The sequence below is a fragment of the Ischnura elegans genome (assembly GCF_921293095.1).
Source record: "Ischnura elegans chromosome 13 unlocalized genomic scaffold, ioIscEleg1.1 SUPER_13_unloc_1, whole genome shotgun sequence".
Classification (NCBI taxonomy): Eukaryota; Metazoa; Arthropoda; class Insecta; order Odonata; family Coenagrionidae; genus Ischnura; species Ischnura elegans.
This window is the reverse complement of record NW_025791657.1, coordinates 14,223,228-14,235,803: the sequence shown is the minus strand read 5'-3', so window position 1 is coordinate 14,235,803 and position 12,576 is coordinate 14,223,228. Positions and strand designations below refer to the sequence as shown.

Here is a 12,576-nt window from a genome sequence, read left to right as displayed (position 1 = left end):
TGAATTTCGATTAGGATTAAAAATCGATTCTCTAACACTCGACGAAGGGGCTGAGCCAACATTTTCATTATTTTACAACAAAACTCGCAATCGCGTGTCTAGAATTTTGAAATTTTCATAGAAAAAAATCAGGATTTAGAATAAAATTTCCTTTGAAATGACATTTTATTCATTGCTACAGGATGCACTAAGGTCCAGATACAAATTTGAAAATTACAGCGGCACATCATTTTGACGCCGACAGTAAGATATTTGCAAAGGAGTGCACTCAGAAAACCACTTGAACGTAACATATTATTCAATATAGCGCATGCAAACTTGAGGAAGAAAAAAAAATACGTCCAATAGACATGGGGTCGAAGCTCCTTAGTTACCAAGCAATGGAAACGCAAAAATGTTGTTGGACACACTTTGTAGTTGGTTTAGTCATGGTGCCAATTTAGTGACGTCACAGCAGCTTTTTGTATGGGAAGCATCATAGCCGGCCAATCCGCGGTACACCAAATGACCCGGCCCATGGAACAAACGCAGTATGTCTTCAAAATCAGGAAATATTTGGCTGGGCTGTTTCTGGACCAGTCCAAAGGATATGACATGAGTATGTTAAAAGGGATTCATTTGTGACCGCCTCTCCTATTCCGATTCATTTCATCAGAATCGCCCAATGCTAGATTTCATATCGAACGCCATTCTTCCCAGTAAACCATTTACGTTTTTACGTACCACCCATCACATTCAAGGCTCAACAACGATAAATCCAGTCCCCAATCTTAATCTATGAAAATGTAATCCAAACGTCTTCATTTATGACCTATTACCTCGAATTTACATTTATCCTCCTTACTGAACACTTATCCATTGTCGCACGTCCTTCAACCAAACCTCGGATGTGGACTGCATCCCGGAACACCTGGACTACGTGGAAGACTGGATTACCACCATGAAGCTTCAACTTAACCCTAAAAAACTCAGGAGATACAGTTAACAAGGAAGAACGAACCCTCCACATGAATCCTGATTTACTATGGCACCTATATAAGCAGGTGAGGCAAAACATAATAAAATTTCTAGGAGGTACTGTGGGTGAAAACATGACTTGGTGAGCAAACAACACAGCGCCAATCAAAAAGGCGTAAGGTGCATCACCAGCAATAAAACCGCAGTGCTTATAGCACTACAACAACACAAATTGTTGAAACTGTTAATTGCCCAGACAATACTCAAGTGCTCCCGGTTAATATGAGGACTGGAAAGGAAAAGGTTATCTGCCCAAGGCTGTTGCTAAGTCGCGTATATAACCATTGTTTTGCTGTTTGTCAGGACAATTTTTAAAAATTAGAGTCTACAGAAGCTGAAGATCCGAGCTATATTTCCGTTTCGTAACTTTATTTCAATTCTTCATTCACATTACAAAAATTCACTAAAACTCGAGTCAACATGAAATCTCATCATTTATAACGCAAAATCCACAGCAACCTAACTTCTTTCATGCACTACATTGGCATAAACTAACTGCCCTTTAAGTGCATAGAATTATTACCGCAGCGTTGATTTAATCATTTGTCCACATAATTCACTCAAAAATTATATATACTAAAAACTTAAGTATGATAAAAAATATGAGATATTAACTATAGTATATATTTTTTTTAAATCACGAGATGTGGGTCAATTGTAAATATTATTTAATTTTTTCCAAACTTTGCCAACGTTTCGGACATTTTATTTGTCCATCTTCAGGGCTATAAAAATGATAATTTATGATACAAAATTAGTTGTATCATAAATTATCATTTTTATAGCCCTGAGGATGGACAAATAAAATGTCCGAAACGTTGGCAAAGTTTGGAAAAAATTAAATAATATTTACAATTGACCCACATCTCGTGATTTAAAAAAAATATATATATATAATAAGGGGTCGTGAAGCATAAAGTTTGAATTAACTACAGTTACTAAAATTAGTAATGTGAAGAGAGCTCTGGAATTTTAAATTGTAAAACACAAAAGTAAATGCCGAAGAAATTCCTTCCACTTCAATCTTTTTGTCGATGAATTTGACATAAATTATTGAAAAGGTAACACCAGAATGTCAGACATGTTGTATGATTAAATTTTTATGACTTCGCTCCCAAACTATCTACATGATAGCAATGCCTTTGCGGACTTAGAATACCAGGGCTTTTCATTCCCTGCACTAAAAACATGCATATTCACCACTATTTTTACGTGAAATATTTTGTCCATGATAAAATATTCTCAATTGATATATCTCCACATGCAAAACCACGCGTCTAATACGACCAATTTCATTTTTAAAAACGATTTATACACTGCAGGGAAGTTGTTTCGTGCCAAACAACGGGACACAGTTACCAGGAAATATATGGCCATTTACCTGGGAAAGAAATTCCTTGATTGATCGTTTAAGGCTTGACTATGGCCAGCAATGTTTTCAAGAGGAAATATTATTGTCATTTGTACAAAGAATTACATGGTGATTGTGGTGCAGGCACTCAAACTACAACACAATACTGATGTAATCATTGAAAGGCATGCGGGTAAATCATCAATTTAAACAAACCAGTGACTCAGCTTAGTACTCTCTTCATCAATCGTGTATTATTATTAACTTGATATTTGCATATAAATTACATAGAAGCACTACATCAACTAACATCGATTAGACAATTAAACATTGATCAATCACACAATTAACATTGACATAACAAAGAAAATTATTCTTGGGACAAAAAGCCTGCAGTTTTTATCGAAAGTGTTGCAATGCATTGCTTACATTCAAATGTAAACAATTTTCTACCAGTAAAAAATAGCAGTTAAACATAAAGGAATAATTTATTTAGTCCTTCAAAATATAGCACAGTACCATTAGTTGAACATTTATTAGATTACGTCACAGACCTAAGTGAATATTATTATATCATTTTCAGCACTATGGGATTTTTTCATTTCATACAAGCAGTTCTTGTAATAATAACAAATATTTACCTTGATTGCTAACAACTATCAATAACTTGTCAAATAAAACTTAACCCTGTGTGCTTGCAAATGAAAGAAAAGGTGCATCTATTAAGAGAAAGTCTCTCCACATTCATTGCAAGAATGAGGCTCCATTTGATGCACCCGCGTGAGTGGGACAAGGTTTGGTTTGGTGGTGTAAGACTTTCCACATTCACTGCACGAACATGGTATCCCCTTCATATGAGTCGGAATGTGACGAACAGGGTGACTATTTTGAGAGAAAGACTATTCAAATTAATTACAAGAAGAAGATTTCTCCTTCGTACGTGTCCGAATGTGACAGTCAAGGTGACTCTTTTGAGAGAAAGAATTTTCACGTTCATTGCAGGAATAAGGTTTCACCTTCGTATGAGTCCGCATGTGACGGACGAGGTTACTCGTTTGAGAGAAAAACTTTTCACATTCACTGCAAGAATAAGGTTTCTCCTTCGTATGAGTCCGCGTGTGACGGAAAAGGGCGATCTTTTGAGAGAATGACTTATCACATTCATGGCATGAATACGGTTTCTCCTTCGTATGGGTCCGAATGTGACAGACAAGGTGACTCTTTTCAGAGAAAGACTTATCACATTCATTGCAAGAATAAGGTCTCTCCTTCGTATGAGTCCGAATGTGATTGACAAGGTGATGCTTTTGAGAGAAAAAAATATCACATTCATTGCACGAATAAGGTTTCTCCTTCGTATGAGTCCGCATGTGACGGAGAAGGGTGATCTTTTGAGAGAAAGACTTATCACATTCATTGCATGAATACGGTTTCTCCTTCGTATGGGTCCGAATGTGACAGACAAGGTTACTCTTTTGAGAGAAAGACTTTTCACATTCACTGCAAGAATAAGGTTTCTCCTTCGTATGAGTCCGCGTGTGACGGAAAAGGGCGATCTTTTGAGAGAATGACTTATCACATTCATGGCATGAATACGGTTTCTCCTTCGTATGGGTCCGAATGTGACAGACAAGGTGACTCTTTTCAGAGAAAGACTTATCACATTCATTGCAGGAATAAGGTTTCTCCTTCCTATGAGTCCGAATGTGAATGTGAAGGGAAGTCTTACGAGAAAAAGACTTATCACATTCATTGCAAGAATAAGGTCTCTCCTTTGTATGAATCCGCATGTGACGGACAAGTTGACTCTTTTGAGAGAAAGACTTATCACATTCATTGCAAGAATAAGGTTTCTCCTTTGTATGAGTCCGAATGTGACGGACAAGGTGACTCTTTTGAGAGAAAGACTTATCACATACACCGCACGAATAAGTTTTTATCTTCGTGCGAGTAAGAGTGTGACGGACAACGCTGCTTTTTTCAGAGAAAGACTTTTCACATTTACTGGAGGAATAAGATGTCTTTGCTGTGAGTGGAACAACTGTGCATGCTTTCCCATCTACAATGAAGCTTCTCCCCACTTCCCCTACATTTTTATTCTCCCTTGTTCCTCCGAAGTTATCCTCAAGAAGCCCATTTCCTTTTTTTCTCACCCCTTGGCTTTTACTCATCAGATGATTTAAACTCTCGGAGGAGATGGGCTGACAAGAAGTATTAGTTTCTCCTCTAGAACGAAAGGTTTTGAGGGACGAATCTTTTCCGATTGACAAATTTGAATCAATATCTAAATTGCCAGAACCGAAATGAATCTCGAGGTGCTTAATGAGATCATGTTTGGCATTGAATTCAGCTCTGCAGTTGAAGCAATGATAAGATTTTTTCGTTGAACTGGCACACTTCCCGGGATTTTTAATCATGCAAGTACTTTTCACTTTGTTTTCCCGTACGGCTGCCTTAGTACCATTCTTCCCATTCTCAGTGCTCCTGAAAAACTTGATAGTTTCTGCATTATTACAACAACCTCTCTTCCCTGCAATAGTCACTTCTCCTCTATCCTCTCTGATTTTAGATGCATATTCAGATTTCGAATGTAACCGTCCATCATTAGGATTTGAGCACAACGTTATTTTATCAGCAAGCAAGGTATCACAATTTTTAATGTCTTTATCGATCACCTTCTTTCCTTTCCTTGAATGTGATGCTCTAATCTTTGGTTCAATGACTGCAAACAAAGCTGAGGCTCGTTCAGAAGCTTGGGACTCTAGAAAAGAATTTCACATTAAAATAAGTGAAGACAGGCATGAAATTTACGATTCCTTGAACTAATTTATAACAGCAATTATACAGATATCAAGGTAGCTCCTTTAACCGATTCTTCGGTTAGGCGCTATCCACATAACAAGGTGTCATTTAATTTTTTACGGTGGCTGCTCCACGGAGACATTGAGCAAAATATTGAATACTAACCTCAAATATCTACACCAGAAAACATCTCAATGCACTTTTTCATGCACAAAAGTAATCATACACTGAATTTGCAAATGCCATGCACACACATAATGTTGAACTGAAACAATTATCACCATAATTAAACGCAAATACGTCCTTGCAATGCAAGGCTAAAAATATGCAAAATAATAATGGACAGGAAGTACGTGGGTCAAAAGGTAATTGATGCTCACAAAAAAATCATTGCCACCTTCATAAATCATCGAGAGAAAGATCAATGGGTAATAATATGGCATATTATAAGAACTTACCTTTAAGGACAACATTTATTAAAAAAGAAATATTTGCAGTGCATAAACAAGAACACTAACAGCAGTAAATGAATATCATATAGTCTGAGAGGCACATTTCCATTCTAAAGAAACTTTCGCAACCACTACACCATGCCTTATTTATAAAATTATTTCAAGTATAAAAGCACGGGGAATTAATGATCACATACCTTATGTCATTATTCATTATATAAGGATGGTCAGATGGGATGCCTCATGTCCAAATATCCACAGTTATTGTCTTTCATCGGATACATGGGAGTCAAGTATGCGGAAGGCATGGGATCAGGATTCGAAATTTTATTTTATGGCTTCAGTTAAAGTACACCCCAAATGAGAAGAGTGGAAGGGTTCTAAGTATCTCTTTCAATGTGCCCTCACATTGCCGCTAATATCTCTTTCTGCCAGTAATAGATTGAGTGCCTGGATGGTTCAGGATGGATAGGTATCAAAAACCATCAGAACACATCAGTTATGCAGAATTTTAAAATGAGAAAAAGATTGTCATGTTTGCAGAATGCATCTAACATTTTGATAAAAGGCTTTGCATGCAAAGATGCACTGAAATGGCAGACAGCACATTTTGTAACATATCAGTAGCCTCCCCCCATACTACTTCCCAACTCCATCTTATAACCATCTATAATCGTCTGGTTTCAGTGGCTGACCCTGTATTCAGGGTTGAATTCACCATGGATTAAGTCCGGTACGCAATCACAATGAAGCATGATTCATGGTTCTTGAGTAAGACTTTAAGAATATCTATTTCATTTTCTCACTTTGTGGATTGAGACTTCGCATGAAAAACCTGAAAATTGGCAAAGCTACCTGTTATCCAAGTTGTTCACATGTATCCATTTTCCAAGTTCCTCACTCTTCCCTTAAATTTTTTAATAATTTATCTATTTTTATAAGCAATCATCACAATAATATTTGAATTTGGAATAAGTCCAGAGTGAATTTTCACAAAACTCAAAGTAATTAAAATGTGAAGAAATGTAGAAAATACCACTAGAACATCATAATAAAAAATAAATTCAACAGTTATAAGTTAAATTGACATACAATTAATTCAAACTTCTCATATCCACCCTCAAATAGGGTGATGCCTTGAATTTTGCTGTACAACCTTTAACAATTTGGATGAAGCCATAACCTTGAAATCTTAGCCAACGAGAATAAGTAAGCAGGGCCAGGTCACTCACTGTCATTACCCTGCGGAACTATAACTGCTGCACACAAGGCATTGAAACTGAGTTTAGCCTATTTTCAGCAAAATCAGTTTTTTCCTTATCACACTTTTTCCATAAATAACTGTTAGGCCTATTAAAGCACAGTTAAAGCCTAGAGCACAAAACAGTGAATTGGTTGGGTTGTCTAGCAAAGCGAAATTTTACCTTAACTGCAAAACTGAAAAAAAACCACTTGAGCACATTTCAACAAGTTCCATGTTCATTTTGTCTATGGACGCCACAATTGACATGGTACATAACTGGAATCTTAAGCTAAGTATTCTTCACAAGTGATTTCATGGGAATTTTTCTATGACCCAGTATTAAGGAAAAAATTGTTAGGTAAAGTACGCTGGAATTCCCATATGAATACACATGACTGCATCTATTGGTGAATGTCACTGATGCATGACGAAAGTTTTACTAGATCTAGACCTGATTACGTTATCCATCAGAACTATAAATCATAAACTAAATATTGTAGAGATGGATGACAAATACAGATGCTAAATCCTTCACAAGGGGAGTGTCCAAAAACCGGGTCTCACAATTCCATCAAACTTCATTGTGCTATACATAGTCGATTGGGAGCTGTCCTCGAATCAGACCCCATATGGGGTTATATAACCAAATAGTTTAAACTGAAATGAATTTAAACATTTACAGGTCAAATAATAAATTCATATATAGTGCAACCTCGATAAAACGACACCCCACGGTGCACCACTAAACACTCGCAATAGCGAACTGTCGCTTCACCGGAGGTGGAACAAATAATAGCCAATATATCTGTTGCGAACAGTTATACAGGAACAGAAGTAGTGTGGCGACGGATAAATTTCTATCCGATAAACGTAAGCATAAATCCAAACGAAAGGTGATGTTTTTTGCATCATTAAATTCCCTTACTCAAACAACGACTTAGTATTTAAACAATTTATGAGCGCCGCAATGAATAAAAATCATTCAAAGCATTGTTTTGACAATCATTATGCCAATGCACAACCGTCTAAGCCATTTTTCTATGCACATAATTAGTGCATTTACGTAATCATTCTATTATTTTGGTATTTTCCACAGAAAATTCAAAAATTAACTAATAAAACTGAATCGCGGTTATTTAATGCCTCAAATGTTTCCATAGGTGTATGCTTATTGTTCCTGTACATTAAGTGGCAGTGAGGTGAAATAACGTATTGCATTTGTTTCTGCAGTCAAAAACGGTAGAAGGTTGTACAAAGTTCCTGCCTTGGAAGACTTTTTCTATCAGATAATGTAATATCTTCATTATCTACGGTAAAAAGGTTGCTAAGCTTGAAATTTTGTGATTAAAATTGCCGTTGTTAAAAAAGTTCCTTTCTGAGTGTTACGCTCGCGACGTATTTGATATAATACACCGAGTTTACCACGGCACTGCAAACGAGTCAGTTGTTCTGTGAGTTCTTCCAGCGGCCACCAGGGGACGTTCGGCTACCAACGTGACGGAAAAGAGCGCCAGTACGACTCCGACCACTGACACGAATAGTTCGCCCTTTTGAATCCACAACGGAGAATAAATACGTCCATCCGGACAACTCACGCTCAGTATCATTGCATCGCACATCCTACATCATCGCTAAGGCGCACTTTATCTTTAGAGGCATCATTGCAAGAAATACCTCGTACTGCAAGGATTTTTTCGGGGAGTAGGATGTAAAAAAAGTTCCGTTTCGTCTATGTTACATCACGCGGGATACACTTCTTAAGATACTTATGATCGGAGTCCTTTCTTCCACGACTTCGGTTTTACACTGTAAGTATCACCAGCAATTATAAGGGGAGATAACGCTTTGGAGCTTTGCATTAGTATAATCAACCTTCCGCACTCTTAAAATGCTCGATTCGCAATCTATCCCTGAAATACTCCGATTTAGGCTTAGGCGTAGCCCCTTTCTCAGAAGTTCCCGCAGATTGGAGTGGGCAAAACCACCCGAACAAAGCTCCTTATTGCTCTACATAGTCTGCATTCCTTGGACGCTTTTTTTCAATTGTGAAGAGCGAATAGGAAGATAAATTGGTTAGTGGTACTTTTCTGGGGCCAAGAAATGGTCAGGTCTACCGGACGGAAGGGCGACCCTTTTTCGAACCCTTTCTCGGGCTCTCAGAGATAATCCGGGTCCTCCCGAGACGGGCGTCACAGTATGAGGTAACCGCTGCCGATATGACCTTTCGTAGTACATTTTTTACTTTACTAATGCCAGTACTTGGAGGTAAACAATTACACCTATCATACTCATTGCCGTTGAGCGATTAAATGCGTCTTTTGATCGAGGTTCTACGATGAGAAATAAGGATTTTACGAAAAGTGATCAAATTGACGCCCATTGCCTCCGCTGAATTGGCAACGCCGAAATTTTATGAGTGGAGGGGGAACGCGAAAAGCTCCTTTTTCTCCCCCCACCCCAATTTTTAGCTTGTCCACGTGTTTCAGGTGACGAGGTTCCTCAAAGGTGTTTGGCAGGGTGTGAGCTTTCGCTGACCTTCACTACTTCATTTAATCTTCTGTATCTACATAACTCCATGCGAGCCAAGGGTGTCTGGCAGGGGGTGACCAATCACCAAGATCACCACAAGCGCATGGAAAAATAAAAGCATGTAATCGCCATCTACATAATACCCAGAGAGCCACCGCTAGGGTGTTTGGCAGGGGGTGACAAATCACCAACATGCAGCATGCAACAGGACCGCCACATGCACACCGCACGGTCATAGAAATATTAGTGTTTGGCAGGGTGTGAGTTTTCACCGACCTGCACTACTTTATTTATTCTTCTACATCTGCATAACTCCATGCGAGCAGCCTCTCGGGTCTTTGGCAGGGGGTGACCAACCACCAGCATGCAGCACGTAAAAGAATCCCCACTAGCGCGCTCCCCAATGGATCAATGGATAAATGATCTAATCTAATGATGATATAATCTACATCATTTTTATACGTGCACATTCATTCGCAGTTAAAGTACATTTATATCATTTACGCTATTATCGCGGCTCTTCTATGGCCAAGGGAGACAACAGAATGATGCCAATATCTACCGCTACATATTACTCAGCAGGCCTCCTACAGAGGTGTTTGGCAGGGGATGATCAATCACCAGCATCCAGTAAGCAAGAGGCTACCTTCTGGCTACCTTCATCGGAAAATAAACTGCCCTTGGATTAACATATCAGGTTTAATCTAGTTGCCAGTCAACGGTCAGATAAAGATTCCTTTCGAGTTGTTCTAAGAGGTTAGTTACACTAAGGACCTGGCAGCTCTTCTCTCTACGCGTTCTAACTTCTATGCTTAAAGCCTATTTCATGAGGATGACAAAATTGGTAGTTATTGATCACCCCCTGCCAAACAGCCAGGTGGTGGCTCTCCAGAATTATGGATGCCATATGGATCATTTCTCTTACTTATGAAAGATATTTTATGCAAACCGTTATTAATGGCATTTTTGAGGTGGGGTTATACTTATTACGTTACGAAAAAAACCAGTACTTGTTCGTTCTACATCATAGAAAGTTTGATCATGCTTTTACAAGTACGTGTTTGGGTAACAAATTCATATGTTTTCCTTGAATAAATCTGACGTTATTTGAAAACTGCCGTCTAACTGCCACCACACGGTCCAAAAAACGTCACCTATACTAACAAATTATACTACCATGTGCCGTTAGAAATAATAATAGAATTAACAACCATGCGTTAAGTTTTACATAGGTTAGTAAGCTGCACTACAAGTCATGCAATATTTTTACAAGTTCTATCGCTGCTGTTATAATCTCTTATTGATCGTGGAAAAAATGACATTCGGAATCTGTCTGTTCTACAATCTATCTCTCTCATTTTATTTATATTATCTGATCTTCCGTAGTATGTTGGCGTCCGTAAGATATGGTTAACTTCGTCAGAAAAGACACTGCTCTTGAATTTATCAAAAAGGTTTAGTCTATTTTTCAATCTACGGTCAAACAGAGATTCCCATCCGAGTTTATCTAAGAGGTCAGTTACACTAACAAGACTATCGTAACGACCTTTCACATACCTGGCAGCTCTTCTTTGCACGCGTTCTAACTCTGTTATTAAGCCTTTTTCATGAGGGTCCCAAACACTGGCAGCGTATTCCAAATGTGGTCTAACGAGGGAAAAGTAGCTAATTTCTCTCACTTTGTGGTCGCACTTTCCTAATATTCTTTTAACAAAACCCAGTTTACGATCAGCTTGACCGGTTATTTCTCGAATATGTTTATTCCACGATAGATCATTATTGAGTCTAACTCCTAGATATTTCACGGATTCAACAGTCTCTAATTGGGTACCCCGAATTATATAGTTACGTTGTAGGGAGTTGTTCTTCTTCCAGAAATTCATTACGACGCATTTTTTCAAATTTAGTTCTAACTGCTAAGCATCGCACCAAGCTTGGATAGCAGCAAGGTCATTCGTTAGTTCATCTATATCTTTGCTGGAACGGATTTCTCTGTAAACTACAGCGTCGTCTGCAAATAATCGTAACTTACTCTGCACTACATCGCCAATGTCGTTTATATAAAGAAGGAATAGGAGTGGGCCTATGACACTACCCTGAGGAACGCCAGAAGTGACTCTAACCTCATTGGAGACTGCACCGTCTAATACTACTCTTTGGACGCGGTCGCTCAAAAATTCTCTTATCCAGGAAATGGTATCTTCGTCTAGACCGTAAGATTTCAGTTTTATTATTAACTTTCCGTGGGGTACTTTATCAAATGCCTTATTGAAATCAAGAAAAATCGCGTCTACTGGAATGTTGTCTTCCCCGGAGACTAAAATGTCGTGGGCGAAAAGCGCTAACTGAGTTTCGCACGATCTGCTTTTCCTGAATCCATGTTGAGTTGCCATTAATAAGTTTTGCGCGTCTAGGTGTTTCATTACCGAGCTTACTACGATGTGTTGAAGGACCTTGCATGATATGTACGTTAAAGATATCGGCCTGTAATTAGATGGCTGTTCCTTGTCTCCACTTTTAAATATTGGTGTTACATAAGCGATTTTCCAGTCATTAGGTACTTCGTCTTGCTTGATGGATTTACTGAATATTAACTGCAAGTAGGGGGCAATTTCTGAGGCTAGTTCTCTATATACGCGAGAAGGTATTTCGTCTGGACCAGGTGATTTATTTGGACTGAGCGATTTCAATATATTTTCTATTCCAAGCGCACTAATGTCAATAGCTGGCATCTTATGTATACAGGGATAGTCATCGGTCTCGGGTGAGTTCTCGGAAGGCTCGGTGAACACGCTCTTGAAGTAGGAATTTAATAAATTGGCTTTATCGTAACTGCTTGTCAACACATCTCCATTGTCGTTTCTCAGCGAACATACGGTAGATCGTTTACCTTGAACTTCCCTAACAAAAGACCAAAATTCTTTTGGGTTATCTCGTAACTGCTCAACTGGTGTTTTTCTTTTAAAATTCGTGAACGCATTCCTTCGTGCTGGCTTTAGATAACCAACATTTTTTAGTTTATTATTAAGTCGAGATCATTAGGGGATAAATCCGTGCTGACTCTTTTCATTTTAGTATGGCATACTCTCAATCGCCTCAATGAATTTCTCCTTTCCGCGTAATACCATCTCGGTTCGCTACCTTCTTTTTTGTTTTACTAGGGATGCAGCTATATATTGCCA

At 38.4% G+C, this 12,576-nt stretch overlaps 1 protein-coding gene across 1 annotated transcript in view; it reads right to left on the bottom strand.

Annotated features, from left to right (window-relative positions):
• Positions 1 to 2,587: 2,587 nt before the first annotated feature.
• Positions 2,588 to 12,576, bottom strand: part of LOC124172344 (zinc finger protein 271-like) — a 33,841-nt gene continuing 23,852 nt past the window's right edge. Inside the window, exon 8 of the mRNA XM_046551791.1 lies at positions 2,588 to 5,129. Coding sequence (XP_046407747.1) covers positions 3,277 to 5,129 — 1,853 coding nt within the window. The 3' untranslated portion in view covers positions 2,588 to 3,276. The remainder of the gene's footprint in view (positions 5,130 to 12,576) is intronic.